The sequence below is a fragment of the Hemicordylus capensis genome, chromosome 2, assembly GCF_027244095.1.
Source record: "Hemicordylus capensis ecotype Gifberg chromosome 2, rHemCap1.1.pri, whole genome shotgun sequence".
Classification (NCBI taxonomy): Eukaryota; Metazoa; Chordata; class Lepidosauria; order Squamata; family Cordylidae; genus Hemicordylus; species Hemicordylus capensis.
The window spans coordinates 340788743-340811022 of NC_069658.1; the positions used below are offsets into that span (position 1 = coordinate 340788743).

Genomic DNA, 22280 nt, shown 5'->3' on the forward strand with positions numbered 1-22280 from the left:
CTCCATTATGGAGCCGATGGGGGCTGGGAGGATCGGGGGCCGCGCAGCCCGCAGAAGCTCCAGTATGCCCTGCGTGAGTGCACAGGGCACACTGGAGAGACCCCCGAGCCGGGAGGCTGCTTTTAAGCCTCCTGGTCGGGGGTGTCCTCGTGAGTAGCCATGGCACGGAGCTGCACTGCAGCTACTCACAATTTCAAAAACAGCCGAGCCCAGTGGTTCTCACGATTTCAAAAACAGCCAAGCCCGGTGGTTCTCACGGTTGTAGAAATTCAGGCTAGAGGAGGCTAACCCGATTTTCTACAATCGTGTGAATAGCTTTAATGAGGCTTAGTGGGTATGGTAAACTTGTGTCTGGACTGTTGCACTTCAGAATGCAGGTGGAGACTCACATGGTTGAATGTTCCTCCATATTAAAAAAAAACACCCTCTTCACATAGAAAACTAGGAGGCGGGTCTCACGATCAGTGAGATCCGCTTTGTCCCGGTTAGCGGGGAGAGCAGGCTAAGCCCGGTCTCCCTGCAGACAAGCAGGGTGGTAGCTCTGGGTGGCCAGATCGGCCGCCCACATGACTGCCGGCTCTGTGATGGAGCTGGCAGGGGCTGGGAGGATCAGGGGCCACGTGGTCCCGAGAAGCTCCAGTATGCCCTGCACGAGCACGCAGGGTATACTGGAGAGACCCCTGAACCGGGAGGCTGCTTTTAAGCCTCCTGGTCAGGGGTCTCCTCATGAGGAGCTGTGGCGCGGCTACCCACAATAAAAAAAATCAGGTTTGCAGAGTGCTTGCTCCACAAACCTGGTTTAAGGGGCGGGTTACTTGAGCAGGTTACCCGTTCAGGAACCACCAGGCTGGCAGCCAAGCCTGGTGGTTTACACTATGGGACAAAATCGGCTAGAGGAGGCTAGCCCGCTTTCGTCCCATCGTGTGAATAGCCTCTAGGTGTTAAGGAGGAGGGTTCTAGCCCAGTCCTTCCTCTGACATGCTAGGTTTCCTATAGCCAGGAATTGTTTTTTATGAGGAGGCTTTGAAAGATTAATTCATGCAAGTCTTTTAGACTGCAAGTTTTATTCCTTCAATGAAAACTCGGTCACAATCTTCAATAGAGAGAAAACATACACGATTCTCACAATCACCCAAAAGCACGCTAAGGGAGCCTAGCCTGCTTTCGGGTGATCGTGTGCTGCAATGGGAGCTGTGCAGCTTCCGGCAGCTAGCCCTCTTAAGTGCCCCTCCCCTTAGCCCAGGTTAGCAGAGCGAGCGATCTGCTAACCCGGGCTTCCGGATCGTTTGCTGCCACGGCGTGGTTCCGCGCCATAGTGACACATGAGTAGATCCCTGCAGATCCCTGCAAGCAGCCTCCCGGGCTCAGGGGTCTCTCCAGGATGCCCCACAAACTTGTGCGGGGCATCCTGGGACTTCCAGGGGCCATGCAGCCCCCAATTCCCGCAGCCCCTGCCAGCTCCGTGATGGAGCCAGCAGTCGTGTGGGTGGCCAATTCGGCCACCCAGGGCAATGCAGGTGATCATCTGCGAGGGGAGTGGGCTAAGCCCGCTCTCCCTGCAGACCTCATTTCGGCGAGTCTCACTGATTGTGAGAGTCGCTTCACACTCTCAGTTCTTATACCATTATCTCAATTCAGTTTCATTTGGAGCCAGAGTACCCAAAACACCTTTTCTCCTGACAATGGTCATCAAGCTTATAGAACATTTCCTGCCTTCTACAGTGTCTTTCAATCAAAAAATCACTCTTTGTCTCCACTTGGAAAAAACTTGATATTTTAATGAGTAAAACAAGTTACATAAGGAGGTCAAAGGGGAAATGAGAGAAAACAACTATTTTCATCTTTCTGTTTTTGACAGCAGCCTTCAGTCTTTGGATTTCCAATAGCACCCGACACTTTCCACAGTAAAACCCAGGAGTAGTTACCCGGATTTTGCCTTCTTTGGGGACAGTGTGACTGGGAGCACATGTACACGGGTAGACACTGTAGCAGTGCCCTGCAGATTTTCTGCCATGCAGCTGTACAGCCCATCATCTACAGGGCGCACTTCATCAACATAAAGGATGCTCTCTGATTCCTGCCGCACCTGCCCACCACGTCTCACCAAGTCTGTGTGCTCACGGACATAGGGTGGTCTACCAATCTGAAAGGGAAGGAGGAGGACATTGTTTTAGAAGCCATGTAGCTGAATCATGGCAGAGCACCACCTACTGAGTCAATGCACAACAGAGTTCAGCAGTGTCTCCTGTGAAGCGGTGGAGATGGCAACCCGAGCTGTATCTGATGCCAGTGACATCACCTGCCCCATTCAAAGAACACAATGGGATCCTTGTGACATCTGCTTGATCAGTGACAAGAGTTAATATCTCCATGGCAGCATATTTCATTGTGCATCCCACATCACTGTTAGAGCACTGCAGATAGACACAAATCAAATGAGCCCAACTAAGGATTTGCCTCAGTTGCTGGGGTAAGCCAGACTCACCATGTCCACTTGGCAGAGACATGGCGGAGCAGAATAGCTGGGTTGCTGACATCCTATCTTAGAAACCAGAGCTATGTGGCAGCTCTGTTATCCCTTACTTCTCTTCTCACTGGTGTGCGACATGGTCACATATGTGCACTAACCCGGAAGACCATTGCCCATGTACTCCATGAGCATTTAGCTCCATCTTAGCACAGAAAAGGAGAGAAGGGGCAAGAAGACAACCAGAATGCAGATGCCTCCCTATCTTGCCAATGTGAAATTTCATGGACAACTAAGCCTACCCTTAGTTCTGCATCTTCAGTTAGACTTGAGTCTAGCTGGGGCTGCTAGACAGCACATAGGCTTGTGGGTTTTACTGCGGGTGACGAACCAAAAAAGTTGCGACTAGATAGCTCCAAATACCATTGTGTTGTTGCCTATTTTGGCTTCCATAAGAAAGCAAAATTCTTCAACAAAACTATCTGCAGGAAGAATCCATATGCTAAGTGTCATGGGAAATGAAACACTGGAACAAGACACCAAACTAAGAGCCGTTTCTCTAAGAGAAACTAAGAGTAGTGAGAAATGGCAATAGGGTTTTCAGGGAGTAAGTCCTGATGAGCTTACTTCCCTGCAGGTGATCCATTTTCTTCCCTTGAAGAAGATGAGCATCGGCTGCTGCCAGTAGCTCTGAGGGTCGGGGTGCCAGGGTGCGTCACTCCGCGTTGCCCCACCCCCAGAGCTGCAATAATGCACCGAGTGTGCGGGGCATTATGGGGATCCCCCCTCCCCTCAAGCGCTGAGGTTGTCAAGCAGCCACAGCTGAAAGACGATCCAAAAAATGAGGTTAGGAGAGTGCTCGCTCTCCTCGTTTTGGAGAGAGGCTGCACAGGCAGGTTTGCCGCCGCAGTGCCACCGGGATTGGGGTGATCTGGGTGGTACACACACACATGCAAAACTGGGCTGGGCTTCCTTAGCATGTGAATAGCCTCTAAGAGTAATATAAGGATGGATATGTGAGTGTAAACAACTAAGCCATTGCTTTCTGTGAGATAAAACAATTTCTTGAACCAGAAGGATCCTGCATATCTCATACTACTTATTCACACCAGCTGAAACTCAAAACACATACCTGAACAGCCTTGAAACATCACATAAATATGTGGTTCTGGGAATTCTATTTTGGTCCTGCCATTTTTCAGTGTATCCTTTACCATTGGGTGTATCCTTTAACATTAGGACCTTGATTTCAATTCAGGCTCTTGATTGCAATTGTATTGGAGTAAAAGGTCCTATCACTTGTGATGATAACTTCCTAACTGGTCTGCGTTCAAAATGGCCACCACGAGTTGGGAAGGGGACGGAAAGATCGGGGGAGGCCAGCAGGGGGAGGGAAAAGCTTCAGAGACACCTCCCCCCCGCCACGCGTGGCCATGACAGCACCCACTGAAGGCAGCAAAATTACCATGGACCCATTGGTGAGGTTATTTTAAAAGGTTTTTTACTTTACAAACTCCGGACAGGCTTTGGCTTGAGGTCAACCGAAACCGGACCCAGTCTGGCTTGAGGGCGAACCTTCGAGCCAGCCCGGTTCGATGGTGAACCGGCTTGACCTCGAGCTAGTCTGCACATCCCTATAGTCTGTGTGTCATCCAAATGCCCTAAGAAGACTGCATAATTAGTCCTGGGGAACCTCAAATTTTCTCTAATTATCTGGGGGGAGTTTTGTTTTTTGGACCAGCCCTAGAGGCCTACTCTTCTAAAGCATATTTAGAGGGCTAGTAAGGCAATTGTCAGGAACACTGACATTTGTATCCCTTTCCCACAGTGTATGGTGGTAGTTTGGAATTTACTTTTGAGGTTGGACACATATTCAGGTGTAGGCAAGCTACATCACAAGGTTTCTGAGTGTTGTTCCAAAGAGGAACAATTTATTTTTTCATTCTGTCGCTAACCAACTCATTCAAGGTCAGTCCAATAATTATTCAGCTTGGCTATGAATGCCCTTGTTCATTGGGTTCAAGGGTCATCTTTGCCTTTTGTTTGGATTTTTGTTTGGATCAAAAGTAAAGTAAAGGACTTAAAATAGTAGTACTGTATGGTACAAGCCACTTGTGTCTTTCCATAGCTACTCACTGCTGTCAGCACTCAATCAGTGACCTACTTGCTGTCCTGGATATTCCCAAGTGAAATCTACAGCAATTTCTGGTTCCCCAAACACTGTGCAAGTGACATTGAAATTGTCTCCAACTCGGATGGAGGAAACTGAAGCTCTGATAGCTGGTTTGGGCACCGAAGAAGGATCTGCAATGTTGGAAATAAGAGATCAAAGGTTAAGCGCATCAAAGGCAACTTCTCTCTTTTCTGTACTTGCTTTGTTCAACCAAACTATATTCATGAATCACTTGCTGCCTTTACCTCAATGCTTATAATGTCCTAGAACATCCAGGACACCAGCCAGATTCCACAATTCTCCCACAGGCTGCATGGGAATGAGGCAGAGGATACTGGGTATGATGTCTCACACTGTTCCCAGCCTATTCCTATGCCTACTGACATTCAAGGTTGCCTGTTAATCCCACCAACTCTGACAGTCAGCCCTTTATGTAAATTCAGATGATAAATACCACACCAGTGTGCCATTGCAGAATGATGATTAACTGTTAGGTGTCAACTCCTTGTAGAATCAGAATGTGAACCCTTCAGGGCCAGAGGAAGAGGCCCAAACACACTGAGGTCATTCACACAATCAAAAACTGTGTGCTACTCAGGTTTGGGAGCTACATGTGCTACCACTTTTTGGTTGTGTGGAAGCAAGGCAAGAGGAAAACCTGGGCAGAAGTGATTGTGTGGAAGCAAGGTATGAGGAAAACCTGGGTAGCTTTTCATCCTATTTTGCTTCCACACGATCACTTCTACCCAGGTTTTCCTCCTATCTTGCTTCCACACAACTGAAAATTGGGAGAATACACAGCTCCCAAACCCAGGTAGAACACAATTTTTGATTGTGTGATTGACCTCATTGTCAGCAGGGTCCGTTCGGAAGTGTTAATGCTTTCCTACCATATCTCTCAGGATCCAGTCCTCTGTACTCCAATGGTCTCTTGGTCTAGTTTCCTACATGACTAAGAGTACTATGTAAACTGTTCCAAGTCAGATCAGCATTGGCTTTGGACAGTCTTCTGCACCCCATGGTCAGCAAGTCAGGACCCCCCTGCACTGAGCTTCATGACTAACCTTTCACAGCCTTGCCCCCAATTCTCCCTTCAGAACAGAAGGCCTCAATGTTGCAAGCTATGGTTACAAAAATCCCATATGTCAAAGCATAAAAAGTCCCAACACATTTGAAGCTTATAGTAACATATGGTCCAATTGACCGCATTTATTTGAGGCAGTCCTAGTTTTCTCCCTGGAAAATCTTTTTTACAATTTTGCCTTTTGGACAGATGTTGGAGATGGTTTTAAAACATGTTATTGGTGTATATGCCTGTTCTATATGTTTCAGCCCACTCCTCTGGGTCTCCATTAGTTAAACATCTTTGTGGAAGGGGGATGAAAACAGACCCATCTAACTTCAATGACCATGGACACAAAAATAATGGCCTATGCTATGCTTCTATTCTTCCCATAACTACCTATCCAAAAAGTAAATGTTGCTGGTTTTGTTGTACATCTCCTATACGTAAAACAAGATCTGCTTGGGATTTGGCAATGCTGACCCTTGGTAAGAGAAATTTGCTGCACTACACGGCTTTCTTGCATTGTTTCAGGACACTGAAAGCAGTGTCCTGGGCTAAGCCATGCTTTTTATGTCAGATGTCTATCTGACAGAAGGCAGCTCCCCAGGTGCCTCAGGCAGTGGGGTGTTTCCCAACCCCTGCTGCCCGAGATCCTTCCAACAGGCATTCCCAGGGATCAGGTCTGGGCCCTTCTGCATGTGAAGCATGTGCTGCTCTACCTCTGGGCAATCACCCGTCCCTTAAATATCAAGCCAGGTAGGTCTACCCAGCCCAGAACTGTCTACTCTAACCTGCAGCCATTCCAAAGTTTCAGTCTGAAAACCGTCTTTTCCTTCTACTCGAGATCTTTCCTGCAAGTCAGGCTTGACTTTCGCCTGTGACTTGCCTCACCCTGACTGATTCAAAGTCCCAACCCTGTTGCCCCACTCCCCACTTCTGTAGACAGCTCATGTTAAATTAATTGGAACTTTACAACAAGATTATTGGAAACAGTAACACAAACCCTCCGAGTTGTGAGCGTGAATCACATTGTTAAGGGAACTTACAGTTCACATAAATCAGCATATATTTGGTGGATATCTGCCTTACTCCATGCACATTTGCCATGCAGAAGAGGGAGCCAGCATGTGAGGGCCGTGGGCGATGGATCATGAACCCTCTCTTTACATCATAGGAGATGTCTATCCCATCCACTATCACTTTCTCAGGTGGGAATTCCCGGTGCAATGTCACTTTGGCAAGTGGATTTGTCACCTGGCATGGCAGAAGGGTAGGGTGGTTTGTACGCAGCTGGATCACCTCATAGTAATCTTCGGTGGGCACAAATAGCTCCTGAGGGTCTGAGGAGAAAGCATTCTGGTGAAACAACGATCCACAGAGATCACGTCTTCTTCTGTACCAACAAGCAACATTAATGTCATCAATAGCCTCTCAAGAAAAGCCATATTTCATCATTATTAATATCAGTCTGTTCTTTCAACAATAGGATTGTCAACTTTTGAACTGGACCTTCAACAGCAATTTGATTCAAAGTAATGGATCAATAATGTTTAGTTCTATGTTGAGAGAAGCTTCACATGCAGATTTCTGCATTTCAAAACAGGCCTGAAGTTCTGGTTGTTGTTTGACCAGCTGCCAACAACAATAGCAAAATCTCAAATGCTTTCATTGTGAGCCTACCACTTCTCAGTCACCTGAGAAATACATGCTGTTTGTATGATGAGTATGTTTTATTCAGGCACAGTGAATAAACTGTGTAGTGTCTTTTTAAGTATTACTATTCATGATTATTTATTTATTTCACTTTTTAGTGAAAGAGTTCTCAAAACAGTTTATATAAAAAAGAATAATAATAAGATGGCCCCATCCTCAGAGGACTCCCAATCTAAACACACGGCAGACAGTAACAGCCACTAGAGCAGGGATTCTCAACGTGTGGGTCCCCAGATGTAACTGGACTTCAACTCCCATAATTCCCAACCAAAGGTCACTGGAGCTGGGGATTATGGGAGTTGAAGTCCAATCACATCTGGGGAACCACACGTTGAGAAACCCTGCACTAGAGGGATACTGTACTGGGATTGAATAGGGTCAGTTGCTTTCCCTCCTCCTAAATATAGAGAATTACCACTTTGAATAATCTCTTTGCCCAACTAGCAGAGATTACAAGGCACAGCCCAGACTCCAGACCTCTTTCTCCTGCTCGTCTCTTGATTTATGCAAACCCTGCTGCAAGTATATAGAATGCTGTTAATAAATCAAGCTAGCTTGCAAACACCTGCATGGAACCCTGAATTAAGCAATCAAGGCTCAACACAACAGACAACACAATGAAAATGGCTTCTGTTATGAAGTTGGTTCTAATTGCTCACTCAAGCCCTCTTCAGACATTAAGTAAAAGATGCTGTACACTAGTGATAGGACCAGGGTGGGATTTCCAACACTGTTTTAGATGCCATATTCATGCACAGTGTCCTTTAGTTAACATCTGAAGAGGGCTTCATGATTATGGAATTCCGATATCAGAAATTGGAAATAACTCTCTCTATATATAATAGCTTTGCTCTCAACGTCCTTTTCACAGGAAAATAATTAGTTTCACAGAATCCTGAAGAGTCATGCTTTGTGTTATGTAGAAGAGACTGAAGTGAGGCATTCAAGTTACTGAGCCATCATACAGGGCCTTCCTGCCAGTAAGGCTTACTGTCTTTAATCACAGAACCACAAAGCTTGAAGTGAATCTTCTCACTCAGCTTACAAAGCTGTCCCATTAATTCAAGAAAAGCCTGACCTGTGAAGAAGACAAATGTTTTGCCCAATCTGTCCTCTCCATCACGACATTCACTGTCACGACACTGGAATGACCAGCAGCTATACTCGCCCGTGTCTGCTGCTGTGGTGTTGATAACTATCAGCTGGCTGTGCTTTTCAAAGTGCTTAATTCTGAAAGAGAGGGAACAAAGCCTTGCAAAGTGTTCACGACAGAATCAGCATTCTCCTCCATCTAAACCAGCAAGGGTTTGCTTCTCTTATTCCCACTCAGGCACCTAGAAAGGCAAATGTGACACTTATTCAGAGATCTAGGAAGGAAGTTGCCATATACTGAGTCAGACCATTGGTCCATCTAGCTCAGTGATATTGTCTACACAGACTGGCCGCGGCTTCTCCAAGGTTGCAGGCAGGAATCTCTCTCAGCCCTATCTTGGAGATGCCAGGGAGGGAACCTGGAACCTTCTGCTCTTCCTAGAGCGGCTCCATCCCTTGAGGGGAATATCTTGCAGTGCTCACACATCAAGTCTCCCATTCATATGCAACCAGGGCAGACCCTGCTTAGCTAAGGGGACAAGTCACGCTTGCTACCACAAGACCAACTCTCCTCCCTGAGCGAGTGCATACCATCCAAGCTCAAAATTTCAATGTTGCTATAAAGTAAAGTGTGCTGTCAAGTCGATTTCGACTCCTGGTGCCCACAGAGCCCTGTGGTTTTCTTTAGTAGAATACAGGAGGGGTTTACCATTGCCTCCTCCCACACAGTATGAGATTATGCCTTTCAGCATCTTTCTATATCGCTGCTGCCCAATATAGTACCAGTGGGGATTCGAACCAGCAACCTTCTGCTTATTAGTCAAGCATTTCCCCGCTGCTCCCGTGACCAAATAAGTGCTTGGCTCCTCCATTTCCCAATACAGTCATCTGGTAAAAACAAAAGCACTGACGTTCTAATTGGGACATATTTATTAGATTTTATTTGTGGATAAAAAGCTAAATGTAGGTCAAAACACATACATTTCTGGCTCTGCTGTGCTTCCCTATACAACTAAAAGTTAGCAGGATATGCAGGCCACATGACTGGCTAGTGCATGGTGTTTGGGAGTGGGTAGCCATTCCAAAGTCCCTTCCATCAAACTAGGAGTAGTGAAAGCTGCTGGCTGCTGTTATATTGCTAGCCTCCCTCCCTCATTAAGTCTGCGAAATTTCAGCAGCCCAAATTAGTCTCACATTTTCCAAGATGGCTGGCAACCCAATATTAATAGGCTTTAGGAGAGCCTTTCACCACAGTCCTTGACTAAACCATGGCAGCACAAGGAACGAACATGTGCAATTCTTGAGGATACCCTACTGGCACTCACCGGAGACGTCTCTCAACCTCATCATCTTCCAGGTAGGCTGGGTATCTCCATCTGACAGCTTTTCCTTTACAGCGCAGGTCCAGAGTTTTCCCTGCTGTTAGCACCAGGGTGCTCGGAACCTTTTGGAACTGCCCCTTTGCCACAGCCTGAGTCAGGATGGATGGAGACTGCTGTCCTTGTCTGGGAGCTGTAGTGGGTTTGAGACTGTTTTTCTTGGGTAGCTTGGGTGCTCCTTGCTTTAGCTTTTTACTTACCACTGTGGAAAACTTAGGCTCATGGGCTTTTAGCTCCTTCGTGACCTTCTTCTCTGTAGCTTTGGAGAGTTTTTCTTTTTGGCATTCAGCTATGAAGAGACATGTTTATATAACATAACTGTTGTGGCATAAATTTTAGCTACATATAAACAAAGACTAAAAATATGAGAATGGTGGCTGAACATGGATGAAAGAGGGATTTGCACTTGCGACTTCTGCGGCACTCACCAATCCTTCAGCGCTGCTACTGACAGCAGGGGTTGCTCCATGCTACTGACACACTGCATCATCTCGACTGTGACCTACTTCCATCATTCCCATCAAAAACAGTGGGTCTTACTCCCAGGGAATCATGCATTGGGTTGTTCTAGAACTTTGGAATGTATAAACTCCCTTCAAGTGTTGGTGTTTATAACATATCTCTAGTCTTAATCTGGGCTTCTTACTTTCCTGTGAGAAGACTTGAATTTCTCCCCACTCCAGTAATGCTTTCTGTACTTAGCATTTGTATAGCACTTGCTTTTTAAGCATACAAAGTGCTTCATATGCATTATCCACAGGTAATCTTTGTAATAATTTCTTATTATATTATAATATAACTTGTTTCTCTGTGTAAACTGCCCTGAGCCATTTTTGGAAGGGCAGTATAGAAATCAAATAAATAACAACAGCAACAACAAACAACAACAATGCTGTAGGGTAAATAAGTATTATTAACCTCAAATTGCTGCTGGGGCTGAGAGGGAGCTGGTTGCCCGAGGCCACCTAGGTGTGATTTAAACTGGGGAAGTCTCAATTCAACAACAAAAAATATGTATATCCCGCTTTTCAACAAAAGTTTCCAAAGCAGTTTACACAGAGAAATAATAAATAAATAAGATGCCTCCCTATCCCCAAAGGGCTCACGATCTAAAAGGTACTGTGAGGTACTGTACTGGGGCTGGATAGGGCCAGTTACTCTAAATAAAGAGAATCACCACATTAAAAGGTGCCTCTTGGCCCCAGTTAGCAGGGGTCCCAGTTAGGATGGCATGTGTAGGGTGGGAATTCACAGCTCCGTTGCTTAAAACTCACACTGTACCAGCTCTCTCATTGAAGTATTCCTGTTTTGCTAGCCTTTCCCTAGCCCTTAAAATCCTTTGGTGAATTCCACAGGTTTGCTAGGCAATTTATTCTTTTGTCTAGCCCTTCACACAATGACAGCTGTTCCCCTAGTATTCTGCCAAAATTTTCTGGGATTTGTAGGGACTCTGCACCTGGAATTTGGTCCAAGGCTGGGCCAAAGCTCAGAAGCAGATCTCTTCACAGCTAGGTTTCCTTGGCTCCTGATGTAGTGTAGGCAAGACATGGCTGCATTTTCAAGTTCCCAACAGGGAATTCCTTGAGTGGGAACTCAAGAAATGCACTCAATGCTTTGCTATGAAAGGGAGAGAAATCACATAAGCACAAAGGAGGAACAAAGAATGAAGCAAAAGAAAACTTACCCAAGATGAAAAGGAGAAGGCAGCAGCTCAAAGCTGTCAATATTTTAGAATCCATACTTGGACAAACCAGGCACAAAGAAAGTGGGTTTCTTGTACAGCAGATTCACCGGGTGCAAAGAGCTATCCCAGCTGCAACTTTAAGAGCTTGGAAGAAATCTCACACTAATGTGTTCTCTTCAAAAGGCAGGGAGAAAGCTAGTGGATGTGTGGTGCCAGCAATTCAGGAGATTTCAAAGCAAAGCAAAGGCTTGGCTTGCCTCTTTAAACAAAATCCCTTTCACACATGAATGCCACAAGGGTTCAGGGTCCGACAGAGGAGGTGAATAAGGCTATTGAGCGGTGTGCGCTCTCTCAGACTTGCTCTAGGCCTAGAAACAACACATTCCAATTACCAAATATTATGGTTGAGTCCTTTTCAGAGACACATTCCAAAGAAAGCAGCAGGGGGAGCCAAGAGGGCAGCTGATGTTTTAGGTGTAATAAAAGAAACCCAAGATAGGTTAGCGCCCCTCTCCCAACCTATTAAAGCTGCAAATATTGATGAGGGCCTCTGAGTTCTAAGATGAACTCCTTGAGGAGAGGACAGCAAACAAACATAAAACAAAAGTAAAAATTGTCATGATGCTCTATTCCTTCATATATATGGATCTCTTATGCCTGATCTTTGAGACATTGGACGTGTTCTGTGTGTGTCGCTAGTTAATCCACAGTTTGTTACAAATGGTAGTTTGGTTAGCAATGAATTCATAGCATCAAAATTATTTTAAACAGCTTTTTTTTTTTAGTGCTTAGGAGTTGACCACTGCTAAACAACTATATGTATTCATTCTCTCTCTCTCTCTCTCTCTCTCTCTCTCTATATATATATATAGCTTTGGCTGATACACAAGATATGCCCATTCTTGGAGACTAGTGACCTTAAAACAGTGGCACAGTTTGTTTGTTTGTTTGTTTGTTTGTTTATCAAATTTGTACACTGCCCCAAACTTTCGTCTCTGGGCAGTTAACAATAGCATAAAACCAGTTAAAAACATATACAAAAACTTAAAACAATTTAACAATTTAAAAATAAACCAGAGATTAAAACCTAAAAAAAATTAGGAAGCTGAGAAAGCTTGGGCAAAAAGATGGGTTTTCAGGTGTTTTTTGAAAATTGCCAGAGATGGAGCGGATCGTATCTCAGCAGGGAGCACATTCCACAATCTCGGGGCAGCGACCGAGAAGGCCCGTCTCTGTGTAGCCACCAAACGAGTTGGCGGTAACTGGAGACGGACCTCCTCAGATGACCTCAATGGGCGGTGGGGCTCATAGTGAAGAAGATGCTCTCTTAGATAAGAACATAAGACCATAAGAACAGCCCTGCTGGATCAGGCCCAAGGCCCATCTAGTCCAGCATCCTGTTTCGCACAGTGGCCCACCAGATGCCGCTGGAAGCCACAGACAGGAGTTGAGGGTGTACCCTCTCTCCTGCCATTACTCCCCTGCAACTGGTACTCAGATGCATCCTGCCTTTGAGGCTGGAGGTGGCCCACAGCCCTCCGACTAGTAGCCATTGATAGACCTCTCCTCCATGGAGTCATCCAAACCCCTCTTAAAGCCATCCAGGTTGTTGGCTGTCACCACATCCTGTGGCAGAGAGTTCCACAAGTGGATCACACGTGGATTGCCCAGGGCCTAAGCCATTTAGGGCTTTGTAAATTATAACTAGCACTTTGTATTTTGTCCGGAAACCTATTGGCAGCCAGTGTAACTCCATCAGTAAAGGAGTAACATGGTCTCTCCGAGATGACTCAGAGACCAACCTGGCTGACACGTTCTGAACCAACTGAAGTTTCCGGACTACTTACAAAGGCAGCCCCACATAGAGCACACTACGGAAGTCAAGTCTGGATGTTACCAACAGATGTACCACTGTTTTGAGGTCATTGATTTCAAGAAACGGGCGCAGCTGGCATTGGAACATATGTTGGTAACCTCTAGGCTTGACTACTGTAATGCACTCTACATAGGGCTGCCTTTGTATGTAATTTGGAAACTACAATTGGTACAGAATGCGGCAGCCAGACTGGTCTCTGGGTTTACCCGAAGGGACCATATAACACCAATTCTAAAAGAACTGCACTGGTTGCCAGTATGTTTCTGAATGAAATACAAAGTGCTAGTTATTACAGACAAAGCCCTTAATGGCTTAGGTCCAGGTTATTTGAGAGACATATTTTGCACATGCACGTGCAAACCTGGGATAAGGAAACCCAGTCTGTTTTTGCATGCACGTGAGAACCACTGTGATTGGGCCCGATCTTGGCGGCAACATGGTGGCAAACCTGCCTAGGGAGCCTCCCTTTAAAATGAGGTTAAGGGAGTGAGTGCTCCCTTAACCTTGTTTTATCAATTGTCTGTCAGCTGCAGCTAGCAGACATGGGGAGATCCCCATAATGCACTCATGCGGTGCATTATTGGAGCTCGGGGGGGTGGGCCAATGTGTCCCAACCAGTGATCCCTCTAACAGGGATTCCCAGATTTTGTTGAGTACAACTCCCAGAATCCCCAGCTGCAATGGCTCTTGCTTGGGGATTGTGGGAGTTGTAGTCAACAACATCTGGAAATCCCTGTTAGAGAGAACACTGGTCCTGACACTCCAGCCCTCGGAGCAACTGACAGCAGCTGGTAATCATCTGGGCAGACAATCCATCCACTCAGAGGCAAGGACCTGATCGTCTGCAGGAGAGGTAAGCTTTTCGTGGCTTCCTCCCCTCACCTCTTTGGAGCTCTTTCTCTGCTTGTGAGAAAGGGCTCTATAGCTGATTCCTGCATCAAATGCAGCTCATGAACTGCAGCTCATGACAAACATTGAATCCACTCTCATTTGCTACCAGAGAATCTACTCTCAGAATACTTCAGAAACAACAAAACCCAGTATCCCGTGAGCTTGTGGGTTTGGGGGTGGTTGGCACCCTATGTGCACTACACCACCACTTGCTCCAGACCACCTTGGTGCCCCCACCACAACCCGCTTTGGGTCACCCTAGTGCCACCCCCACCCCCCTTGCGGGGAGTTATAACTAAGGCTGCTGAAATCCCTATTATTCCCTATGGGGAAAAGCTTAAAGAGGTGTAAACTTCAAAAATAATTTAAAATTCACCCCTTTGTCCAATTCCTTTGAAATCTGGGTTGTAGCTTCCTTGAACCCATTGGGCACTATCACCCACCACAACCCACTCTGGGCCACCCTGGTGCCCCCCACATGGAACTATAAGGTTGCTGAAATCCCCATTATTCCCTATGGGGAAAAGCTTAAAGACGTGTAAACTTCAAAAATTCTTTTAAAAATACCCCTTTTCCAATTTCTTTGAAATCTGGGTGGTAGCTTCCACCCATTGGGCACTACCAGCCAAACCACTTTGGCCACAGAATGGAGGTCCAAATCTCTGAATTTTTCAGATACGAATCAGGGGTGATTTGTTTTGTACCCGAATCTGGGCAATTTAGGACAGGGGTGGTTTGTTTTGTCTACAAATCACCCGAATTGGCTAGATTCAGGTACAAATCATTCTTTACTCAAATCGTTTTGCACATCCCTAGTCTTCAGTGTCTTTTAAAAAGTTGACAGAAATGGGGAGGCTCTTATTTCAACAGGGAGAGCATTCCAAAGTCCAGGGGCTGCAACGGAGAAGGCTCATTCCCGAGTAGCTGCCAGATGAGTTAGTGGCAGCTGCCAGTGAACCTTTCCAGATGATCTTAACAGGTGGTGGGGCTCATGGTGAAGAAGACGTTCTCTTAAATAGCCAGGGCCTAAGCTGTTTAGGGCTTTATAGGTAATGACCAGCACCTTGTATTTTACCCAGAAATGTATTGGCAGTCAGTGCAATTCCTTCAAGATAGGAGTAGTATGGTCTCTCCTAGATAATCCAGAGACCAACCTGGCTGCCACATTCTGAACCAACTGCAGTTTCCGGACTACATACAAAGACAGCCCCACATAAAGCACATTGCAGTAATCCAGCCTAGAGGTTACTAGCAGATGTACCACTGTTTTGAGGCCGTTCATCTCAAGAAATGGATGCAGCTGGCATGTCAGCTGAAGCTAATAAAAAGCACCTCTGGCCACCTCCTCAACCTGGGACACCAGGGAGAGGTTCAGATCCAGAAGCACCCCCAGACTGCGTACCTGTTCCTTCTGGGGGAGTGTGACCCCATCCAGACGCATGTCACTCTCTCACATGCATGTTGCACATGTCACACACATCATGTGTATGCACTCACCCAACGTGCGTGCATGTGAGCATTCCTACTTCCGGGTACCTCCGGTAAATGGCAACATGGGGGGGGCGGGCAGGGAGGTACGCTGCCACCCTGACAGGCTCTTAAGGACTTGTGTGCCAGTGGGGAAAACACAATGGTGGGAGGGATTAAGTACACCCACCCCTCTCCTTAAAGCAACCCCTCACCCACCATCCAACCGTCCCCTGCTGGTTCCGTGCATATCCCTAGTGACAGTGAGATGAGGGGAATAAGAAAAACTTCTTTAAATACATCAGAAGCAGGAAACCTGTCAGGGAGGCAGTTGGACCATTAGATGATGAGGGAGTGAAAGGGATTATTTTATCTATCTATCTATCATATTTTTATACCACCTGATATGTATATCTCTAGGCAGTGTACAAAGTTTAAAACAATATAAAAAGTCACTGATTAAAATCCACAAAGCACAATAAAATAACATAAAACAGTTATTAAACCAAATTATTAAAATTAATTCTAATTAAAAGCTTGCAAAAATAGGTGAGTCTTGAGGTTCTTCCTGAAAACAAACAGAGAAGGAGATGCTCTTATTTCAGTGGGGAGCATATTTCAAAGCCCTAAGGCAGCCACAGAGAAAGATCTTAGGTTGCCAGCAGATCGCCAGCAGATGAGCCGGTGGCAATCGTAACTGGACCGCTCCAGATCATCATAAAAGGCAGTAGGGTTCATGACAAGGAGCGTGCCCTCTTAAAAACCCTGGGCCCAAGCTGTTAAGGGCTTTATAGAGAATAACCAACATTTTATATTTCACTTGGAAACGTTTCGGCAGCCAGTGCAGTCCTTTTAAAATTTATTTTATTTTATTTTAACATATTTTTATACCGCCCAAAACTTATGTCTCTGGGCGGTTTACAAGAAGATAAAAACAAAATTAAAATATTAGTTAAAAACAAAAACAAGAAATTTAAAACACAACCATTTAGAATTTTTAAAACAATATTCTAAAACAACATTAAAAACAATCAAAACAGTATCAGTTAAAAGCCTGGGTGAACAGATGTGTCTTTAAAGACTTTTTTAAAAATGTCAGAGATGGGGAGGCTCTTATTTCACTAGGGAGTGCATTCCAAAGCCTCGGGGCAGCAACGGAGAAGGCCCATCCCTGAGTAGCCACCAGACGAGCCGGTGGCAAATGCAGACGGTCCTCTCCTGATAATCTCAATAGGCAGTGGGGTTCATATCGAAGAAGTCATTCTCTTAAATAACCAGGGCCCAAGCTGTTTAGGGCTTTATAGGTTATAACTAACACTTTGTATTTTGCCCAGAAACATATTGGCAGCCAGTGTAACTCCTTCAATACAGGAGTAATATGGTATCTCAGAGATGACCCAGAGACCAACCTGGCTGCAACATTCTGAACCAACTGTAGTTTCCGAACTACATACAAGGGCAGTCCCACATAGAGCGCATTACAGTAATCCAGTCCGGAGGTTACCAGCAGATGCACCACTGTTTTGAGGTCATCTATCTCAAGAAACGGACACAGCTGGCATATCAGCCAAAGCTGATAGAAGGCACCTCTGGCCACTGCTTCAACCTGGGACACCAGGGAGAGACTTGGATCCAGAAGCACCCCTAGACTGCATACCTGTTCCTTCTGGGGAAGTGTGACCCCATCCAGAACAGGCAGATCAAAATCGTCTCCCGAGTTTCGACCCCGCACAAGGAGTACCTCCATCTTATCTGGATTCCTTCTCAGTTTGTTATCCCTCATCCAGCCCATTACCGACTCCAGACAGGCATTTAGGGAGGTTATGCCCTCTCCCGATGATGCTGACATGGAGAAATAGATTTGGGTGTCATCAGCACACTAATAACACCCTGCACCAAATCTCTTGATGATCTCTCCCAGCAGTTTCATGTAGATGTTAAACAACATCGGAGACAATATGGAGCCCTGAGGGACACCATACAAAAGTTCAGATTTTGAAGAACAACAGTCCCCAAGAGACACCATCTGGAACCTGCCTGAGAGGTAGCAGCAGAACCACAGCAGAGCAGTGCCTCTCACTCTCAACCCCCTCAGACTCTCCAGAAGGATACTATGGTCGATAGTATTGAAAGCTGCCAAGGGGTCCAAAAGGACCAACAGAGTCACACTCCCTCTATCAATTCCCAGTTGGAGATAATCCGTCAGGCCGACCAAGGCAGTCTCCAACCCATAGCCAGCCCGGAAGCCATTTTAAAATGGGTCTAGATAATCAGTTTCCTCTAAGACTGTCTGGAGCTGGGAGGCCACCACCCTCTCAGTTACCTTGCCCAATCACGGAAGGTTGGAGACAGGCCTGTAGTTACTCAGCTCTGAGGGATCCAAAGTAGGCTTCTTCAGAAGAGCTCTAATAATTGCCTCCTTAAGACTAGGAGGCATCCTACCTTCCCCCAGAGACACATTTATAATTTCTACCAGGCCTTCTACAACAACCGCCCTGCCAGATAGTATAAGCCATGTCGGGTGAGGGTCAAGAGAACAGGTGGTAGGCCTCACCATTCCAATCAGCTTGTCCACATCCTCAGGAGTCACAAACTGGATCACAATAATCGATGTGGTCCCTTTGTGTTGTCCCGGAGACCAATCTGACCGCCAAATTCTGTACTAATTGTAGTTTTCAGATTATGTACAAAGGCAGCCCTGCATAGAGTGCATTACAGTAGTCAAGCCTGGAGATTACCAGCACCACTGTTTTAAGGTCGTTTACCTCCAGAAATGGACAAAGCCAGTAGTGGCCAGTGTGGGTACCACCGGCGGGGTGGGTGGTTCGAGAGGCACCTTTAAGAGTAAATCATCAATGCTTACCTCCACTCTCGCTGCACCTGCACACTGCTCAGAGCAGCAGCATGCTGCCCAACACCCCCTTTGGTGGGGGATCACCTCCGCCACTCACCTGGCCGCCAGCGGGGGATGGGCTCCACCGAGGCCAGGTGTGTGGCGGAGGGGATCCCCCGCCACAGGGGGTGCTAGGCGGCACACTGCTGCTCCGAGCAGCGTTCAGGTGTGACAAGAGAGGAGGTAAGCACTGATGATATACTCTTAAAGGTGCCTCTTGCCACCCCTCTGGCGGTGCCAGCACCGGCCACTACTGTATGTAGCTGATGTATCAGCCCAAGCTGACAAAGCACTCCTGGCCACTGCCTCAACCTGAGAAACCAGGCAGAGCTTTGGGTCCAGGAGCACTCCCAAGCTACGTTCCTGATCTTTCAGGGGGAGATCAGTGTGATCTTTCACACCCCTCTGAAGAGTTTTTGGGTTCAGGTTCAGCTTGACTGAAGTCACCTCACTCATTCTTATAGATTTGACTTCTAAGAGAGACAGCAGTGATGGACCATCAAGGCTTCACAGGATCAGAAACAATCACCACAGGCAAGCACAAGTTGAGTTCACATGCAGCAACCAGGGATTTCCAAGGGCCAGAGAGCAGGTAACCTGGTTCTTTTATAAAGCAATTCAAGCTAGGGGCCATCACCACATAATAATACTCAGCATTAATGCCTAGGCTTCCCTTCTTTCCATCGTGAGTCATATGGTTAGGACTTAAGATGTTATTTTATGCTCCAGTTTTATTCAGTTGTTCATTGGTTTGTTTGATTGTTGTTATATTTATCATTTGCATCTTAATTGCTTTTTACAGTTTATTTTGACTTGTAAGCCATTACCCCTGCTAACTGGGCAAAGAGGCACCTTTTACCGTGGTGATTCTCTTCATTTAGCAGGGGGAGAGTAACTGGCCCTATCCACCCCCAGCACAGTACTTCCAGTGACTATTGCTGTTGTGTGTCTTATGTTTCTTTTTAGATTGTGAGCCCTTCGGGGACAAGGATCCATCTTATTTGTTTGTTATTTCTCTGTGTAAACTGTCCAGAGCCATTTTTGGAAGGGCGGTATAGAAATCAAATTAATAATAATAATAATAATAATAATTTTCTTATAGCCACATTAAAAGGAAGAAATAACTATGTAAAATAAGTGTTTATCTTGCATTTCAAGTGTTAAAAAGCATTTCACAAACATTCCTGCAGTAATCTCTACAACATCCCTGGAGAACAGGCGACTGTTATCATTGAGAATAGCAGCTTGCTAAAGCCACCCAAAGAGTGCCACTCCCACTCTTGGCCACTCTGCACACCTCGTCTGTCAACAATCTGCATCTAAGTATCCATTTTGCTAAAGTGTATTTTGTACTATAGATAGATACAAACACATACATTTAAACCATAGAGGAATCCATCTTTGTCAGACTATCAGGATAAAGTCCTTCCCATCAGTAAAAATCAGTAGTTCCACACTGTGGTTTCCTTAGAGCCCTTTTTTCTCCAAGTGACAGCTGAATCTGTATCCCTTGTTGCATGTTCTCTGTTCTCCGGTGGGGATGGATCTTTGCCCTGGTGTCTGTCTGCACTCTGGAAGATCCCATAGCCAAAATAAATCAGGAGGCCTACAACACATAGGAAAGCAGTAAGTGGCTTCTTTACCCCTTCAGAACCAGAAATGACCAGAATTACTCTCCCCACTCACAATGATTCCAGTAATATAAAGAAAGTTGCCTCACATAAAAGCAAAACACACCAGAATATTAAGCCTGTGATTCGTTCCTGAATCAAATGCCAGTGCATCATCTACTTGTATTTTCCAGATGCCTTCAAGGAACCATTAATTCCTCTCTACTCACCTCCTGTGGGAGCTGGTGCTGGTTCACACATGTATGCACATAACTTTTATCTATATTTGATTATGTCTTGTTCGGCAATTGAATGTATGAATGGACTCTATTGAAAACCACCATGTTTGAAGGTACACAATATTGTATAAAAGATCTGTCTGTGGCAATAGATCTATGATGGCCTAATCACACATGCAAGCACTGGCAATGCTTTGTTAGGTGAAAACCATTGCTAGGTGAAACCACTGTCGGCTGCTGTGTGGCTATTGCGGGAGGAGGAGGAGAATTCCTGCCCTTCCCTTCCCTTCTGCACTAGAGGCAGAGGGTGCTGCAGCAAGCACTGGGCAAGCACATGTTTTTTTGACTGGAGAGTTGCCCCAACGGGGATGCAGGCTCTAACATCAGCATGACTGCATGAGCAACCCTCCACTCAGAAATTGTGCATTGCCAGGGTGCTGGCTGAACCACTCTCTGCCTTCAGTGCCACCTCTGAAAGTAAAGGTAGGAACTCCCCTCTCCCTTTGATCACTAGGCAGTGAGTGGCCAGTGGCAGTTTCGCTTAATGGCCTGCCTTTACTACATGCTAATTGTTATTTTTATTTAATTTGTACCCTGACACCTGGTTCCACTGGGGATCTATTGAATGCATTATTGCAGTCATCTCTCCAGTGGTTGCTGCTGCTGTCTGCCTTATGTTTCTTTTTAAGATTGTGAGTCCATTGGGGACAGGGAGCCATCCAATTTATTATGTATGTATTTATTTTCCTATGTAAACCACTTTGGGAACATTTGTTGACAAGCAGTATATAGATATTCCTAGGAGTCAAACGATGAACGTATACTTGTGAACCAGCCCTGTGAGAAGGGCTGGTTCAAAAATGATCAAAAAGGCAATGGTTACCCCAACAACCTGCTTCTATTTGTTGCACAAGGCCACGAGAGATGCACTGCAGAGTGAATTAAGGAACTGTTTGCAGTAGTTCCCTCCCCACCTTTTGCCCTCTTCACCTCTCTTGCAAACAGCAGTGTAAACACAGTGCCCATGATCGGTTTTCTCCACTTCCCATGCAGGGACTCTGTGTGCTAACAAGTAATGCAGGGTCATCTGATCAGTTGTAACTGGAATGAACCTGCTCTAGCAAGCTAAGAAGCTTGCTAGACATGGCTTTATTGATAACATGGCTTTATCAAGAATTCAGATGACACTAACTTGACAAGTCACTATTGCTTCCCCCCAAATTCCCAGTGTGGAGTGGTGCCCTCAAAAGACCCAGTGTGGTGTAGTGGTTAGAGTGACCCACGTTCAAATCCCCATTCAGCCATGAAACTCACTGGGTGACTCTGGGCCAGTCACGTATCTCCCAGTCAAACCTACCTCACAGGGTTGTTGTGAGGAAAACATACCCATCTACACCACTCTGGGCTCCTTAGAGGAAGGTCAGGATATACATGTAAAAATAAAATATAAATAAATAAATAAAAGCTTACCAAAAGCCATACACACCATAAACAGAAGCCAGGTGTTGCTGCTGAGTTGACCCATTAGGTAGCTGTTGACCAGGATACTGAAGATGGGCAAGAATGGCAGGCATGGAACCTGAGTTAACATAGATAGAGTATCTTTGAAGATTATTGGATTTGATGCACATTTGATGACCCTTGGTAATTGTACCTGGGGTGGTTACCCTGAGTAACAGTTGCCTAGGGTCAAAATCAACAGGGGCGGGGTCACCATTGTGCAAATGAGT

General features: G+C 45.8%; 1 protein-coding gene and 1 long non-coding RNA gene across 2 annotated transcripts; both read right to left on the reverse strand.

The window, feature by feature from the left end:
• Nucleotides 1-1759: 1759 nt before the first annotated feature.
• LOC128342001 (platelet-derived growth factor receptor-like protein) lies at nt 1760-11915 on the reverse strand. Its single transcript, XM_053288777.1, has 6 exons — nt 11575-11915; nt 9837-10179; nt 8498-8649; nt 6753-7046; nt 4632-4771; nt 1760-2143 (listed from the first exon to the last, which is right to left on the reverse strand). The coding sequence occupies exons 1-6, from the start codon at nt 11627-11629 to the stop codon at nt 1922-1924; spliced, it is 1206 nt and encodes a 401-aa protein (XP_053144752.1). The 5' UTR covers nt 11630-11915; the 3' UTR covers nt 1760-1921.
• Nucleotides 11916-19826: 7911 nt separating this feature from the next.
• Nucleotides 19827-22280, reverse strand: LOC128345898 (uncharacterized). Its single transcript, XR_008316688.1, has 2 exons — nt 22021-22280; nt 19827-20307 (listed from the first exon to the last, which is right to left on the reverse strand). It is a non-coding gene; the product is annotated as an uncharacterized LOC128345898 (long non-coding RNA).